Here is a 17,436-nt window from a genome sequence, read left to right on the forward strand (position 1 = left end):
TTTCCTCTTTGATTTCTTCAGTGATCTCTTGGTTATTTAGTAACGTATTGTTTAGCCTCCATGTGTTTGTGTTTTTTATGTTTTTTCCCCTGTAATTGATTTCTAATCTCATAGCATTGTGGTCAGAAAAGATGCTTGATATGATTTCAATTTTCTTAAATTTACTGAGGCTTGATTTGTGACCCAAGATATGATCTAGCCTGGAGAATGTTCCGTGTGCACTTGAGAAGAAAGTGTAATCTGCTGTTTTTGGATGGAATGTCCTATAAATATCAATTAAATCTATCTGGTCTATTGTGTCATTTAAAGCTTGTGTTTCCTTAGTTATTTTCATTTTGGATGATCTGTCCATTGGTGTAAGTGAGGTGTTAAAGTCCACCACTATTATTGTGTTACTGTCAATTTCCTCTTTTATAGCTGTTAGCAGTTGCCTTATGTATTGAGGTGCTCCTATGTTTGGTGCATATATATTTATAATTGTTATATCTTCTTCTTGGATTGATCCCCTGATCAATATGTAGTGTCCTTCCTTGTCTCTTGTAACATTCTTTATTTTAAAGTCTCTTTTATCTGATATGAGTATTGCTACTCCAGCTTTCTTTTGATTTCCATTTGCATGGAATATCTTTTTCCATCCCCTCACTTTCAGTCTGAATGTGTCCCTAGGTCTGAAGTGGGTCTCCTGTAGACAGCATATATATGGGTCTTGTTTTTATATCCATTCAGCAAGCCTGTGTCTTTTGGTTGGAGCCTTTAATCCATTCACGTTTAAGGTAATTATCGATATGTATTTTCCTATGACCACTTTCTTAATTGTTTTGGGTTTGTTTTTGTAGGTCCTTTTCTTCTCTTGTGTTTCCCACTTAGAGAAGTTCCTTTAGCATTTGTTGTAGAGCTGGTTTGGTGGTGCTGAATTCTCTTAGCTTTTGCTTGTGTGTAAAGCTTTTGATTTCTCCATAGAATCTGAATGAGATCCTTGCCGGGTAGAGTAATCTTGGTTGTAGGTTCTTCCCTTTCATCACTTTAAGTATATCATGCCACTCCCTTCTGGCTTGTAGAGTTTCTGCTGAGAAATCACCTGTTAACCTTATGGGAGTTCCCTTGTATGTTATTTGTTGTTTTTCCCTTGCTGCTTTCAATAATTTTTCTTTGTCTTTAATTTTTGCGAATTTGATTACTATGTGTCTCGGTGTGTTTCTCCTTGGGTTTATCCTGTATGGGACTCTGCACTTCCTGGACTTGGGTGGCTATTTCCTTTCCCAAGTTAGGGAAGTTTTCAACTATAATCTCTTCAAATATTTTCTTGGGTCCTTTCTCTCTCTTTTCTCCTTCTGGGACCCCTATAATGCGAATGTTGTTGCGTTTAATGTTGTCCCAGAGGTCTCTTAGGCTGTCTTCATTTCTTTTCATTCTTTTTTCTTTAGTCTGTTCCGCAGCAGTGAATTCCACCATTCTGTCTTCCAGGTCACTTATCTGTTCTTCTGCCTCAGTTATTCTGCTATTGATTCCTTCTAGTGTAGTGTTCATTTCAGTTATTGTATTGTTCATCTCTGTTTGTTTGTTCTTTAATTCTTCTAGGTCTTTGTTCAACATTTCTTGCATCTTCTCGATCTTTGCCTCCATTCTTTTTCTGAGGTCCTGGATCATCTTCACTATCATTATTCTGAATTCTTTTTCTGGAAGGTTGCCTATGTCCACTTCATTTAGTTGTTTTTCTGGGGTTTTATCTTGTTCCTTCATGTGGTACATAGCCCTCTGCCTTTTGATCTTGTCTATCTTTCTATGAATGTGGTTTTTGTTCCACAGGCTGCAGGATTGTAGTTCTTCTTGCTTCTGCTGTCTGCCCTCTCAGAAAAAGAGTTTTGAAATCATTTATTCCAGCCATCTTATTTTGTAGAAGTAGAGTCTGAAGCTTAAAAAAGTAATTTGTCCAAAGTTAACCTAGTTTGGTACTGCAAATTTAAGACAGAATTCACATTTTCTGGTATCCAGATCAATCCCTTTTTCCTTGGTTTATTCCATGATGCCTTCTTCCTATCTTTACAGTTTGAAAACTTTTTAAAGATACATGATCTTAACTGGTGTTGGTCTTGATAATTACCACAGTACTTGCTGCATTGTAAGTGCTTAACAAATAAAATTTGAAAATAAGATGATTATTTTTCTTATTTAGTTGAATGTGAGCACAATTTTTATGTTCCACACTTTCTGTGTGATATTTTAAGTGCATTAGAATTTCCTGTTACAACTCTTGTCCCTCTGTTTAATTTCTCTGCTCGGGAGAAAAGTGCTTAAAAAAAAAAATCTTCACTCAAATCCTGATGAAGCTGAGTACCTTTCCATAGTTTATAGGCTATTTGCATATCATTATTTCTGAAGTGCCTGTTCAAATCTTTTGCTCATATTTTTATTGAGTTGTCTGTCTTATTAATTTGTAGGGGTTCTTTATATATTCTTGTCTCACTCCCAGTCTTAGGGAGAAAGCATCAGTATTTCATCATTAAGTGTGATGTTTGCTCTGGGTTTTATGTAGCTGCCTCTTATCAGATAAGGAAATATCTAAGAGTTTTTATCATGAATGAATGATGACTTTTATCAAATGCTTTTCGCTTCATTGGTTGATATAATATGATTTTCTCCTTTTTTTTTAAATTTATCTATTTATTTTTGGCCGTGTTGGGTCTTTGTTGCTTCACGTAGGCTTTCTCTAGTTGCCGCAAGTGGGAGCTACTCTTCGTTGCGGTGCGTGGGCTTCTCATTGTGGTTGCTTCTCTTGTTGCAGAGCTTGGGCTCTAGGCACGCGGGCTTCAGTAGTTGTGGCACATGGGCTCAGTAGTTGTGGCTTGCGGGCTGTAGAGTGCAGGCTCAGTAGTTGTGGCGCACGGGCTTAGTTGGTCCGCGGCATGTGGGATCTTCCCGGACCATGGCTCGAACCTGTGGCCCCTGCATTGGCAGGCGGATTCTCAACCACTGTGCCACCAGGGAAGTCCTATTTTTCTCCTTTCTTATGTTACGTGGTGGATTACATTGATTGATTTCCATTGTTAAGCCTTCTTGGCATTCATGAAGTAGACTCAGTTTGATCATAATATACTTTTCTTATGTCATTTTAGGCTTTTTGCAATGATTTTCATGAGAGAGATAGACCTGTAATTTTCCTTTCTTGTAATGTTGTCAGGTTTTAGTATCAAGTTTATGCTGGCCTCATTAAATAAATTGAGAAGGATTCTCTCTTTTTCTGTTCTCTGGAAGAGTTTTATGTAAGATTGGTATTATTTCTTCCTTAATGTTTGGAAGAATTCACATATAAAGCCAGCTGGTTCTAAAGCTCCCTTTGTGAGAGGCTTCTTTACTTACAGAGTCAACGTCTTTATTAGAAAGGACTATTAAGATGTTCTAGTTCTTGGTAATTGCGTTTTTCTAGGAAATGTCCATTCCATCTAAAATTTCAAATTTATTGCCATAAAGTTGTGTATCTTTTTAATATCTATAAGATCTCTAGCACTTTTGTGTTCCTGATATTGGTAATTTGTGAACCCACCACCCTTTTTTTTTTAAAGAATCTTGCTACAGATCTATTAATTTTATTACTCTTTCCAAAGAACCAACTTTTACTTTGGTTTTCTTCTGATATATTTTTAATTTAGTTTATGCCAGCTAGTATCTTTATTATTTTCCTTTTACTTTTATTGAACTGTTCTTTTTCCAATTTCTTAAAAGGATACCCATTGATGTTTCTTATTTCTTAGCAACCTAACCTTAGAATTCAAGTGATTTGCCTAAGGTCACATAGTTAGTGACAGAGCTAGAAGTAGAATCTAGAACTGTTCTCCCAGTGCTGCATTTTTTATTCTTCACCATGATGACTTCTTTTTTTGTAGAAGAAGGAGAATGAAGGATGTCAATAGTCAGTATTCATTGAGCACTTAGTATGTTCCAGACACTGTTCTAAACATTTTACATATATTATCTTTTAATCATCTGAATTGCATATAAACTGAGTAGGACAAATCTTTTGTAGTTCTGTTTTTAAGTGTCTTTTTTTTTTTTTTCCCTCTGTGTGCTGTCTTCTCAGTATAAGAACTGGAAACATGTCTCTGGAAGCTGTTTTCCCCTCCTTTTCCTAGATCCTTTTCCATTCCTCTTAATAGAGAGACTTTCCCCTATTAGGCCTCCCTCTTTTTTTTTTTTTTTTAAATTAATATAAGCCTCTAAGCTAGAGATGGTGCATTAGGGAAACTTTAATAAGAATTGCTTTATAAGGGGCCTCATTTTAATGAACATTCCCTTTCTCTTCTGATATATCTGGTGCTCAAAGCATCTGCTTCACCAGCTGAAGAGGTAAAACTGGTTCCGATCCTAGTTCATACGATAAGAGGGTGAAGTCACAAGGATAAGCTAATAATGACGACAAGGATTTTTCAGTTTATATTTTTGTTGCACTTTTTGCTTTTCAAACCATTTCCATATGTTCCTCTTTGGTACCAGCAACCTAGCAGACAAGAAGCATTTAGGAATTCTTGTTTTACTCATGAGGAAACCGGGGCACAGGAAAAGTTATATAACTTCCTAGGATCACACAACCAAGCTGTTCATCCGTCCAGTGAGTAGTGGTTGCAGTGATTCTTGCCAGGGGAATACATCCATATCATCTTTGGAGCTTTAAAACAAAACAAATACCTAGGCCTCACTTTTAGATACCACATCTGTCTTTTGTGGAACTGAGCATCAGCTGAGTTTTTTGTTTGTTTGTTTTTCGAGATCCGTAGATGATTCATGTGGACCCTCTGATAATGGGATCACTGATCCACTGCATACCCATTGTACCTATACCGTACTAGCAGAAATTGTGCTAGTAAGTAACAGAGCTAGAACTAGAATTTAAGACTCCTTTTACACAATGTGATGGTTTTGAGTTTTACGCTTCTCTGCTCTAATAAATAACTAAGTTTCTGTTGTTGTCAGATAAGAGCAACATAATACTGGAGTTAATGGGTCCACAAGATTATCACAACCAGCATTCTTCTTTGCCTAGACCTTCAATAATGGGAAATAATTGAATTTTTAAAGTTAAGTGTTCTCTATGTATCAAAATCTTTTAATAGTTAACAAATGAATTTATAAAACTGAAAAACCAAAACATCTTAAAAAGTAACCATTACCTCCAACACTGAATATACTAAAAACCATTGAATTATACAGTCTAAATGGGTGAGTTTTATGGCTCAATAGAGCTGTTTAAAAAGACAAGAACCACAGTCAACTACCATGATTCTCTGGGGTGATCCATAGTTTTCATTGCCTTCTTATGGAGAAAAGGAAAGAAATTTGCCTCTCTCCAGAGCTCCTAGGTGATGTTTCACTTGAATTGCATTTCAATGTGTGCATAATTAGTTTTTGCCCAAAATACTCTTGAAATAATATTAACCCATAAAAAAAATACAAAGACTTAAGTATGACATTAAAAGTTATTATATGTAGGATTTATAAAGTAATTTTATATCCACTGAGTATACCAACCATCCTGTAGAGTTCATATCTTTCACATTTTACAAATGATGCAACTTTCTGCCTCTGTTTCTAACTGCCGGTTTCTACACCTATACCTACTTTCTCACATATAGTACAGATTGCCAGGGCTAGAAATGCTGAAGACTTAAATTATTTGGCTCTGCAGTATTAGTACTGGATTAAAACCAAATGCAAGTGGCAAAATAACACATGGTGAAAGTATGGGCTATGTTTCTCTGATGCCAGGCAGATGCGAATTAATTCTTTGAGAAGAGGTGTGAATACACATGTATAATGATACTTTAATACAACTGTGAGCAAAATATTTTGTCACATTCCCCTGTGTTGTTAGATTTGGTCTGCCATCTGCCATTCTTGCATTGACTGGCTTAGAGCACTCATGAGTAGCAGGGACTTGCAAGAGGCTACAGAGTTTTCATTGAAAGATAAGGTAGATCCTCGAGGGGGATGGGGGACAGAAGGATTGGGAGTTTGGGATTAGCAGATACAATCTAGTATATATAGGATGGATAAACAACAAAGTCCTACTGTATAGCACAGGAAACTATATTCAATATCCTGTGATAATCCATAATGGAAAAGAATATGAAAAAGAATATATGTATGGCTGACTCGCTTTGCTGTACAGCAGAAATTAACACAACATTGTAAATCAACTATACTTCAATAAAATATTTAAAAAAAGAAAGAAAAGGAAAGATAAAGTAGATCCTTGTGTTTCTGTTGCTTTTCCTGTGTATCCTCTGAGGAGTTATTTCTTTCAATGGACATCATTACAGAACATCAAGCATTTTTTTTCTTGGTGTTGTGTATATGAAGTAGTTGTGAATTTCAATTTTTAATCTGTTCTGATTCATGGAGTTCCTTTGTATGACCTAATTTTTACTGCTTATACATCTAAATTTATCAGGAAAAGTTAAGTTCAAAATACTCAGTTTAAGAAGGCAGGAAAAGAATCAACATTGTGAAAATGACTATACTACCCAAAGCAATCTACAGATTCAATGCAATCCCTATCAAACTACCACTGGCATTTTTCACAGAACTAGAACAAAAAATTTCACAATTTGTATGGAAACACAAAAGACCCCGAATAGCCAAAGCAATCTTGAGAACGAAAAATGGAGCTGGAGGAATCAGGCTCCCTGACTTCCGACTATATTACAAAGCTACAGTAATCAAGACAGTTTGGTACTGGCACAAAAACAGAAACATAGATCAGTGGAACAGGATAGAAAGCCCAGAGATAAACCCATGCACATATGGTCACCTTATCTTTGATAAAGGAGGCAAGCATATACAGTGGAGAAAAGACAGCCTCTTCAATAAGTGGTGCTGGGAAAACTGGACAGGTACATGTAAAAGTATGAAATTAGAACACTCCCTAACACCATACACAAAAATAAACTCAAAATGGATTAAAGACCTAAATGTAAGGCCAGACACTATAAAACTCTTAGAGGAAAACATAGGCAGAACACTCTATGACATAAATCACAGCAAGATCCTTTTTGACCCACCTGCTAGAGTAATGGAAATAAAAACAAAAATAAACAAATGGGACGTAATGAAACTAAAAAGCTTTTGCACAGCAAAGGAAACCATAAACAAGACAAAAAGACAACCCTCAGAATGGGAGAAAATATTTGCAAATGAAGCAAGTGACAGAGGATTAATCTCCCAAATTTACAAGCAGCTCATGCAGCTCAATATCAAAAAAACAAACAACCCAATCCAAAAATGGGCAGAAGACCTAAATAGACATTTCTCCAAAGAAGATATACAGATTGCCAACAAACACATGAAAGAATGCTCAACATCATTAATCATTAGAGAAATGCAAATCAAAACTACAATGAGATATCATCTCACACCAGTCAGAATGGCCATCATCAAAAAATCTACAAACAATAAATGCTGGAGAGGGTGTGGAGAAAAGGGAACTCTCTTGCACTGTTGGTGAGAATGTAAATTGATACAGCCGCTATGGAGAACAGTATGGAGGTTCCTTAAAAAACTAAAAATAGAACTACCATACGACCCAGCAATCCCACTACTGGGCATATACCCTGAGAAAACCATAATTCAAAAAGAGTCATGTACCACAATGTTCATTGCAGCTCTATTTACAATAGCCAGGACATGGAAGCAACCTAAGTGTCCATCGACAGATGAATGGATAAAGATGATGTGGCACATATATACAATGGAATATTATTCAGCCATAAAAAGAAACGAAACTGAGTTATTTGTAGTGAGGTGGATGGACCTAGCGTCTGTCATACAGAGTGAAGTAAGTCAGAAAGAGAAAAACAAATACCATATGCTAACACATATATATGGAATCTAAAAAAAAAAAAAAAGGTCATGAAGAACCTAGGGGCAAGACGGGATTAAAGACGCAGACCTACTAGAGAATGGACTTGAGGATACGGGGAGGGAGGGGGAAGGGTAAGCTGGGACAAAGTGAGAGAGTGGCATGGACATATATACACTACCAAATGTAAAATAGATAGCTAGTGGGAAGCAGCCGCATAGCACAGGGAGATCAGCTCGGTGCTTTGTGACCACCTAGAGGGGTGGGATAGGGAGGGTGGGAGGGAGGGAGACGCAAGAGAGAAGAGATATAGGGATATATGTATATGTATAACTGATTCACTTTGTTATAAAGCAGAAACTAACACACCATTGTAAAGCAATTATGCTCCAATAAAGATGTTAAAAAAAAAAAAGGCAGGAAAGTGTGTAATAAAAATTATAAAGATTTCCATGTAAAATAATTAAAATTTAAAAGTCTCAGCACATGAAGGATAATGATCTGTTATCAGAAATATTAAATCATGTGGAAACAGACTGCATTCCTAGACATTGCCAGGTAAGTGAGGTCTTACTACGAAGTATATGGATGTTTTCTTTTAGTTCCTGAAAGAATGAAGATAAAAATCATAAAAAGGGTATGAGTGATTGTTTTTAAGTGAGTAACCTGAAACTTAGATGCCCAGTAATCCAAACCAAAACAACTCTTAACTCTGTGAAAAGATAAAGCTTTTTTCATAAGCTTATATTGTATATTCCCTCTAAAACAGTCTGTATACTCTATATACAATCTTTGCCCTAAATCAGGGCTTCTTAACCTAGCAACCTTGTCCTGTACACACTAGAGCCAGTACCACTTTCTACTTCACTCCTCAGTTGTGACAACCAAAAATGTCTCCAGACATTGCCAAATGTTCTCTGCGGTGTCAAAATCACCCCTGGTTTAGAACTGCTGCCCTAAATATATTAGAGAACAGGAGCAATAATAAAAATTGATAAGACTCTGGAAGAGGATAGGGTAGAACTCAAAGTGTTGTTTTGGTTTTTTTAAGGACTAAAGGCCAAAGGTTTTGAATTTTATTTCATTTTTTTAATTAATATTTTTGGAGTATAGTTGATTTACAATGTTGTGTTAGTTTCTGCTGTGCAGCAAAGTGAATCAATTATACATAATCATATATCCACTCTTTTGTAGATTCTTTTCCCATATAGGTCATTATAGAGTATTGAGTAGAGTTCCCTGTGCTATACAGTAGGTTCTTATTAGTTATCTGTTTTATATATAGTAGTGTGTATATGCCAATCCCAATCTCCCAATTTATCCCTCCCTGCCCCTTTCCTCCTTGGTAACCATAAATTTGTTTTCTACATCTGTGACTCGATTTCTGTTTTGTAAATAAGTTCATTTGTACCATTTTTTTAGATTCTACGTATAAGTGATATCCTATGATATTTGTCCTTCTCTGTCTGACTTACTTCAATCAGTACGACAATCTCTAGGTCCATCGATGTTGCTGCAAATGGCATTATTTTGTTCTTTTTTATGTCTGAGTAATATTCCACTGTATATATGTACCACATCTTCTTTATCTGTTCATCCATCAATGGACACTTAGGTTGCCTCCATGTCCTGGCTATTGTAAATAGTGCTGCAGTGAACATTGGGGTGCATGTGTCTTTTCAAATTATGGTTTTCTCCAGATATATGCCCAGGAGTGGGATTGTTGGATCATATGGTAGCTCTATTTTTAGTTTTTTAAGGAATCTCCATACTGTTCTGTATGGTAGTGGCTGGACCAATTTACATTGCCACCAACAGTGTAAGAGGGTTCCCTTTTCTCTACATCCTCTCCAGCATTTATTGTTTGTAGATTTTTTTGATGATGGCCATTCTGACCAGTGTGAGGTAATACCTCATTGTAGTTTTGATTTGCCTTTCTCTAATAATAAGTGATGTTGAGCATCTTTTCATGTGCCTCTTGGACATCTGTATGTCTTCTTTGGAGAAATGCCTATTTAGATCTTCCACCCATTTTTTGATTGGGTTGTTTGGGTTTTTTTTGATATTGAGCTGCATGAACTGTTTATATATTTAGGAGATTAATCCCTTGTCCGTCACTTCGTTTGCAAATATTTTCTCCCATTCTTTGAGTTGTCTTTTCATTTTGTTTATAGTTTCCTTTGCTGTGCAAAAGCTTTTTTAAAAAATTATTTATTTATTTATTTATTTATTTTATTTTTGGCTGTGTTGGGTCTTCGTTTCTGTGCGAGGGCTTTCTCTAGTTGCGGCAAGCGGGGGCCACTCTTCATCGCGGTGCGTGGGCCTCTCACTATCGCGGCCTCTCTTGTTGCGGGGCCCAGGCTCCAGACGCGCAAGCTCAGTAGTTGTGGCTCACGGGCCTAGTTGCTCCGCGGCATGTGGGATCTTCCCAGACCAGGGCTCGAACCCATGTGCCCTGCATTAGCAGGCAGATTCTCAACCACTGCGCCACCAGGGAAGCCCTGCTGCAGAATTCTTTATGAAAATAATTGCAATTCTCTAAATGCCCCTCTGAGTCAGTGTACAATACCAGTACCAGGTATTTTATCTGAAAAGCATGTAGCTGTAGGCAGCCTCCAGCCTCCTCATCTCATTTGTTTCCATCTTGGTCAGAGGTTGTCAGCAGCTCTGAGTCTGCTAATGGCCCAAATGGTTGCTGATAACTGTTCATCAGGCTGAGTTTGGCTCCTGCCAACCATCTCTCTTCCTTTTTCGAACCCGTGTCTCCTGCATTGGCAGGCAGATTCTCAACCACTGCACCACTAGGGAAGCCCTGTGCAAAAGCTTTTAAGTTTAATTAGGTCCCATTTGTTTATTTTTGTTTTTATTTTCATTACTCTAGGAGGTGGATCAAAAAAGATCTTGTTGCAGAGAGTGTTCTGCAAATGGATTAAGTGCCCCAACCAAATGACATAGACTGGCTGAATGGATTGAATTTTATTTTTTAATCAAATAATTAAAAAGGAAAGAGTCTGGTTCAAAGATTTGCCTTTCAACAAGCTTAAAGAAGCATCAAAATGTGTACATGTCTTATAAGAAGATTCCTTTATCAAGCTATTTTGTAATCATTCCGAGGAGGCTTAGCAGAAGAAATCAGACTTAATCCTTTTTCCTAGAATATATTTTTAGGTTCCTGAAATCACCTATAAATAAATGGATCTTTATTTCAAAAAGCCTTCATAGAAGAAATCAGACTTAATTAACCCATTTTTTCCTTCGTAGACTACCTTGCAGGTTCTTGAAACTAATAGATTACAAGGTTAAACAATTTTGCCAACTTTTTAATAAAATGAGTTTTCCTTTTTTTTTTTTTTTTTTCGTATTTTGCTGTCCACATCCACCCCCCTCCCGCCTCCTGTCCCACCCTTTATGGAACATTATCGTTAGGACATTTTAGCTTTTCTGTTAGGGTACTTTTAGCTTTCTTATTGCCATTATTGCCATCAGTTACCTGCCAGAGCACTAATAATTTATTTTTTACCTTCTGTATGATAGCCCACTGGACACTGTAACACTCGTATGTGTCCTGGAGTCACAATTATTTCACCTGGTGGCTGTGAAGTAGTACAGTGACTCTTGCCTTCCCTTAGCCTTCACTTGTGCCTTTTTCACGTAGCAGCAGCCGTTGATTCAGCAGACCGAAGTCCTCGGCCCACCTCTGCACCAGCCATTGCTCAGAGTCAGGCCGCAGAAGACCGCGTCCCAGGTGCACCTGTTAAAAAAGCAGTGGTTCCTGAAGCACCGAAGGAAACAGTGCAGGTTGAAGTGAAAAAGGAAGAAGTGCCACCTGAGCAGCCTGAGCCAGAGCTCACAGAAGTGTGGAAGGTATGTATGTCATAAGCCCAAATGTCTAGCTAATGCTCTTTTTGGTTCAGAGGTGTTGACTCCTTGACCAGGAAGATTCTCAAAGCACTGGTTTTTGTCGAATCCTAACAAAGTTATTTCTTCCTGACTCTTTCTGAAAGAAGGTATCTCCCATTAACCTGTAAAATATTTTCATAGAATTATGTCATGAAGTACTGTAAGCTGTCCCAGTTTTCTGGTGACCCATAACTTTACCCAACTTAAATCTTAAAAAATGAGTCTGTAAAACACACCAGCACTGTGATCATCTGTTTTTAAAAATAATTTTTACTCATCCAGAAGGAATCTCCACATTCCTTTTTCAGAGTAAGCTCTGCTAGTATGAGTAAAATATAATTTGATTTCCTAAAATGGATATATGTGTAACATACCCAAAGAATATCCAGATATTATATAAAGCACATCTATATGGTTGTTCAAATCTTAAGAAACTTTACAAAAATAGGAAGATCCATTATGTAGAGGAGGTTATGCTACTGGGTTGTTTACAGTTCTGAGTTGATTGCACCCACAGTCACGGAACTTTGTTGAAAAATCACCAATTTAATTAGTAGATTTCCCAGGAGTAACAGTATCCGGACTGATCTTTTCTGTGTTGATAAGCTTTTTAAAATACATTTAAGCAGTGATGGAGTTGAGCTGTCAGTTCAGATTTATTGAAGTAAATACGAGTCTCACTGTTGACAACAGGAATTAATAGAAGCAGACTTTATAAGAAAAATTACACTTTTATATGTCTGTTAAGAAATTTAAAACCATGTAAGACCTTGGTAAGTGCTCTCCCCTTGACAGATGGATTAATCCTGTTCTTTTGGAGCCAGTTCAATATCTAGTTTACCTATAGAGCAGTGGCCAATCTGGCTCTGTTTTGATTGTACTAAAAAAAACCCAAAACTATTCAATATGACATATAGTTTTTATGGTCCTTTGAGACCAACTTGAGTCCAGAGTGAATGGTAGGTGGTTGCATTTTTGTATCTAGCTAAATGTGCATGACATTGACCACCAGGTTCAGTATCAACAGTGCCTTTTTAATGTTAGACTACTTCAGTTTTTAATGTTAGGGTAGCTCACCTGGCACTTTTGACTGTCCTTCCGTTTGTGATACTAACTGAAAAGTGTTAGATTACTGGAATTGGCAAGGGAATCTTTTTGGTGGCTAAGATTCCTTTGCCTTTCTGCTAACTTATTTGTTCTTTTGCCTATCTGACAGACATAAGTATCTTCAAGAATAGGTTCCCTTTGCTCTTGGGACCTCAGCAGAGTGGAGAGATCACTTCCTGTTATATGCTCACCATTTAAGTGCCAGTTGGGGGTCTTCTTGCCAGTTAATTCTATATAAATAAATTTTGAGATACTTGTATTGAGATCAGACTGAAAGCCACCTCTGATAACCTTCTGTTACCGTAATAGTAGTGACGGAGTTAAGGGTGACTCTGAGTTGATTTTATTTGTAGCAGTTAGAAAATAATTATGGAATTTGCCTGAAGCCGTATTTACTATATAAAGCAGCAGTAGTAATAAAGTAGCCTTGTAGGGCTTCCCTGGTGGTGCAGTGGTTGAGAATCTGCCTGCCAATGCAGGGAACACAGGTTCAAGCCCTGGTCTGGGAAGATCCCACATGCCACGGAGCAACTAGGCCCGTGATCCACAATTACTGAGCCTGCGCGTCTGGAGCCTGTGCTCCGCAACAAGAGAGGCCGCGACAGTGAAAGGCCCGCGCACCGCAATGAAGAGTGGCCCCCACTTGCCGCAACTAGAGAAAGCCCTCGCACAGAAACGAAGACCCAACACAGCTAAAAATAAATAAATAAATAAAAAATTTAAAAAAAAAAGTAGCCTTGTAATTGTGGAAATCTCATTGCCTAACACTAAGTTGGTGCCAGATAGAGATAGCTTTTTGGCATCTTGAGTCATTTGACAAGACCTACTTTGCAGGTGTGGAGATAGTACCTTTCCTCATGTGCATCTTTATCTCCATTGATATTCTCTGTAGGAGCATAAATAGAACTACTGTTGCTACTTGGTCTCCATTCTTAGATTGAAGTAGAGGCTCTCAATTTCTTGCTGTTGGATTGCTAAGGACCCAAAGCAAGAAGTCATTATTCATTTAAACAAGTAATTTAAGCTTTACAAAATAATTGAAAACTTCCATTTGCTAAGCATTCACAACTCTATGAAGATATTATCTCCATTTTATCAATAAAAGACTTAAAACTCAGGTGAAATAACTTGTTAAGGGCCACACAGCAATAATCCCAGAATAATCCCAGTTATTTCTACTGGGATTCAGAGTAGAAATAACCCAAATTGTTAATTACCCCAGTAGTTAAAAGGACTGTAGCCAGATGTGCTTATGATTTGACAGTGTCACAAAGGTTGGTATCATCTTATGTTCTTTACATTCAGTCCTAGAGAAAACAGCACAATGACATTATATTCTGAGGTAATGCTGCCAAGGGTGATTAAAAAGAATGTGTCAAGGGAATTCCCTGGAGGTCCAGTGGTTATGACTCTGTGCTTTCACAGCTGAGGGCCCAGGTTTGATCCCTGGTTGGGAACCTAGGATCCCGCAAGCTGCACAGTGGCCAGAAAAAGAAAAAAAAAAAAGAAAGAGTACATCAAAACCACAGATTAATGAGGTTCTGTAAAGAACGTAATGATACAGGGTGATTGACCCTTAATAAAAACATTTTTCTCATTTTGATATATCCAGTGCTTTAGGCATTGCTCACTCTATTATGCTTTCTCTTAACAGCCTTGGTTTTTAAATTTATGCTTACTCCATTTTGGGTATATAAAATGACTGCTGCTAAAGGTATTTCAAAGCCAGGCAGGAGGCCTTAGTTATTCTTTTCCTGTTCTTAAGGATGAATCTTTTCCATCCACCGAACACATGGGCTCCAACTCCCTGGAGAGGAGATTACAGTGTGTTGAATGTTGCAGCTGAGCCCTGTGTGTGCTTATTTATAAATCAGCCTTGGAAGTAATTGCATGCATCAGTAACAATTTGGATTGAGTCTATTTTGGTGTGTTGTTGTCTAATAAACTCAAGGGTTAAACTTGCCTCAAATATATTGATCAACTAACAAAATTTTTTGTATTTACCTGCTTGGTGTCATATGTGGTTTATTTTATGTGTGCTTTAAACTGTAAAGATTTTGTTTCTGTCATGTATGTCATACATTGGTATCTTCATTTGTAAGTTTGTTTTTATGTTATTTAAAATACCTCTACATCACTTTTAAAAAGCAAAACAAAAACATATGACTTTTTAAAGTCTAAATTATTATTTTTAATAAGTACTTTTTAATAAATAAGTATAAAAATGTTCTCTTCATCAATAGAATAATTACCTTAATTTTCTTTTTTGATCCTTTGGTTGTCCATATTACCTCTTCAGCTTTGAGAATGTGATGGTGAACTAACAGATTGCTCTTGAGAGCAGTGTCCTTCCCTGTAATACCCCCTGTAAGACTGCATCATGATGATTACATATCAGCTTATTTCACAAGCAGCCTAAAGATGCAGCTGATTTGGAAATGACGCTATTCATAGAAACCTACTAACCTGAAATGTTTTTACCACTTTATTTCTTAAATGTAGGTGGAAAAAACCCACATCGAGGTCACAGTACCCACCTCAAATGGTGACCAAACACAGGTTTGTGCCAATAGGCCACTTATTCCTTTTCCCCTCCCTCCCCAATTTTTTCTTCCCTCCCACTCCCTGCTCCTTAAAAAAAAATTATAAGCTGAAGGTTCAAAAAAACTTCAATGAGCCAATATTTTATCATTTTTCTTTCTTTTTTTAATAATGGCAAAACAGAAGCTTGCAGAAAAAACTGAAGATCTGATAAGAATGAGGAAGGTTAGCCATTTTTCACTTTCACAAAATCACTTTACCATCACCCATGCTGACTTTCAAAGTGCATTAAAAAGACAGTGATCCATTCTTTTCATTGATTTCTCTTAATCCGAAATTACTTTCAAATAGCAGGTATACATATACACATGTTATGTATATATATATGCATATACATACACACATATGTATACCAAAGAAATTATAATCCTATACTATATATTGAAAAATTTCATTAAAATAAACTTTCCAGTAGGAAAATATCTTTTTAAACACAATGAAATAATTAGTGAAGGCCAAATCTATCCTTTATATTTAAACTTTATAAGAAATATTTCACAGTGGTACCATATGCTTGGAATCGTTGACAATATTTTATGCATATTTATTATGGAAACCATCATAGCAGCAACTCCCAGTATTGCTAATAATTATGGGTTTGGCTGTTCTGTGTCTCATTCTTCCCAACCATAGAGTAGGATGAATCAATTCTTACTGAATAGAGTATTGATTGACCATGTATAAAATGCCCTTAGATCTTTCTTATGGAAGATATTAGAGCTGTACGTACCTGCAGTATTACTAAGTTTGAAATAATGTCCAAAACGCTAAATAATGTTTTAAAGCATTTCCCTACTCCATGGAACACGGAGAGTCAAGGCTTCTTAAAGTCATGCATTTTAAGATGACCCTCAAACAGCTCAAAGAGGAACGTAAAGCAGCTTGTTATGTAAGAAGCCAATGAAGCCAGGAGCACTGTCTATTTAAATAACATCGTCGCATTCTTCCATCATTCATGAAGAATGTCATCCATTTTCTAGTGGTAATCATGTCCTCTGTGTGTCCTTGTGGTTCTGTGACCATTTCATGTTGGCATATGCTGCGCTATGGGCATTTAATTTTAAATATTTTTTTGGTTTGCCAATTTGCAGTTTTTTTGCGCAAGAACAACATTTTAATTTTTTATGCTTTTCTGTTTTTCCCTCTTTCATTTTCACAGAAAAAGAGAGAGAGACTAGATGGTGAAAACATTTATATCAGACATAGCAATTTAATGTTGGAGGTTTGTATGAACTTGAAGCTTATTTCAGTTGGTTGCCTGTAACCTTCTGCGTTCTTTGCTGATCCCCTTTCTTCTTTCTATGCTGCGTTTGGTTTTGCATGCCATTGCATGAGAGAATTTTAGGTTTAAAATGCTTTTGCATGTTGGTAAACATGAAGATATGCAACCATCTCTACTTCTGACTCTTTAGTTTCCATCTCTCATACATATCTAAAAAATATATGATTGGGACTACCTCAGCATCCCATGGTTCCATTGTTTTACCCACTTCTAGAAAGAACTACATCACTGTTTAAAAGTTCCTTGAATTGTCCAAGAGTATAAACTCCTGTATGTTTCAAGCATCAAATTTATATAATTTTTTCATCTTCTGAATCAGGAGAATGTGGAAAAATAGGAGAAATGATCACAATTCAAAATGGACTTAAATTTTTGAGGATACCAAAAAATGACAGAAGAATAGTCAGGGGAAAAAAAAGTAAGATACAGGAAGGAAAGAAGGGAGGCTAGCATTTAATGAGTAGTTAGTATGATATAAGATAGTTTAATTATAAAACAAGCCTACGGGTATGGAATTTTTATTTTAAAGAGAAAGTTGAGGTTAAGAGAAATTAATTTCCTTGTGGTTATAGAGCTGGTAAATCAGTAAAGCTAGGATTTGTGTTAGGGTCCATCTAACTCTATTAAACTATACTTTTTTTTTTCCCATTCAGAAATAGCAACATACTATGTGCTGTAGGAATTGTAAGGTCATTTT

At 36.7% G+C, this 17,436-nt stretch overlaps 1 protein-coding gene across 29 annotated transcripts in view; it reads left to right on the top strand.

Annotated features, from left to right (window-relative positions):
• EPB41 (erythrocyte membrane protein band 4.1) overlaps positions 1-17,436 on the top strand; it is a 204,777-nt gene that overhangs the window by 131,653 nt on the left and 55,688 nt on the right. For 14 of the 29 annotated variants that reach the window (XM_036847646.1, XM_036847385.1, XM_036848449.1 and 11 more), the window contains 4 exons: positions 11,505-11,713; positions 15,359-15,415; positions 15,581-15,622; positions 16,617-16,679. In XM_036847646.1, coding sequence (XP_036703541.1) covers positions 11,505-11,713; positions 15,359-15,415; positions 15,581-15,622; positions 16,617-16,679 — 371 coding nt within the window. The remainder of the gene's footprint in view (positions 1-11,504; positions 11,714-15,358; positions 15,416-15,580; positions 15,623-16,616; positions 16,680-17,436) is intronic. The other 15 variants (XM_036847814.1, XM_036847471.1, XM_036848866.1 and 12 more) reach the window with 7 other exon arrangements.

Source organism: Balaenoptera musculus, chromosome 1, assembly GCF_009873245.2.
Source record: "Balaenoptera musculus isolate JJ_BM4_2016_0621 chromosome 1, mBalMus1.pri.v3, whole genome shotgun sequence".
Classification (NCBI taxonomy): domain Eukaryota; kingdom Metazoa; phylum Chordata; class Mammalia; order Artiodactyla; family Balaenopteridae; genus Balaenoptera; species Balaenoptera musculus.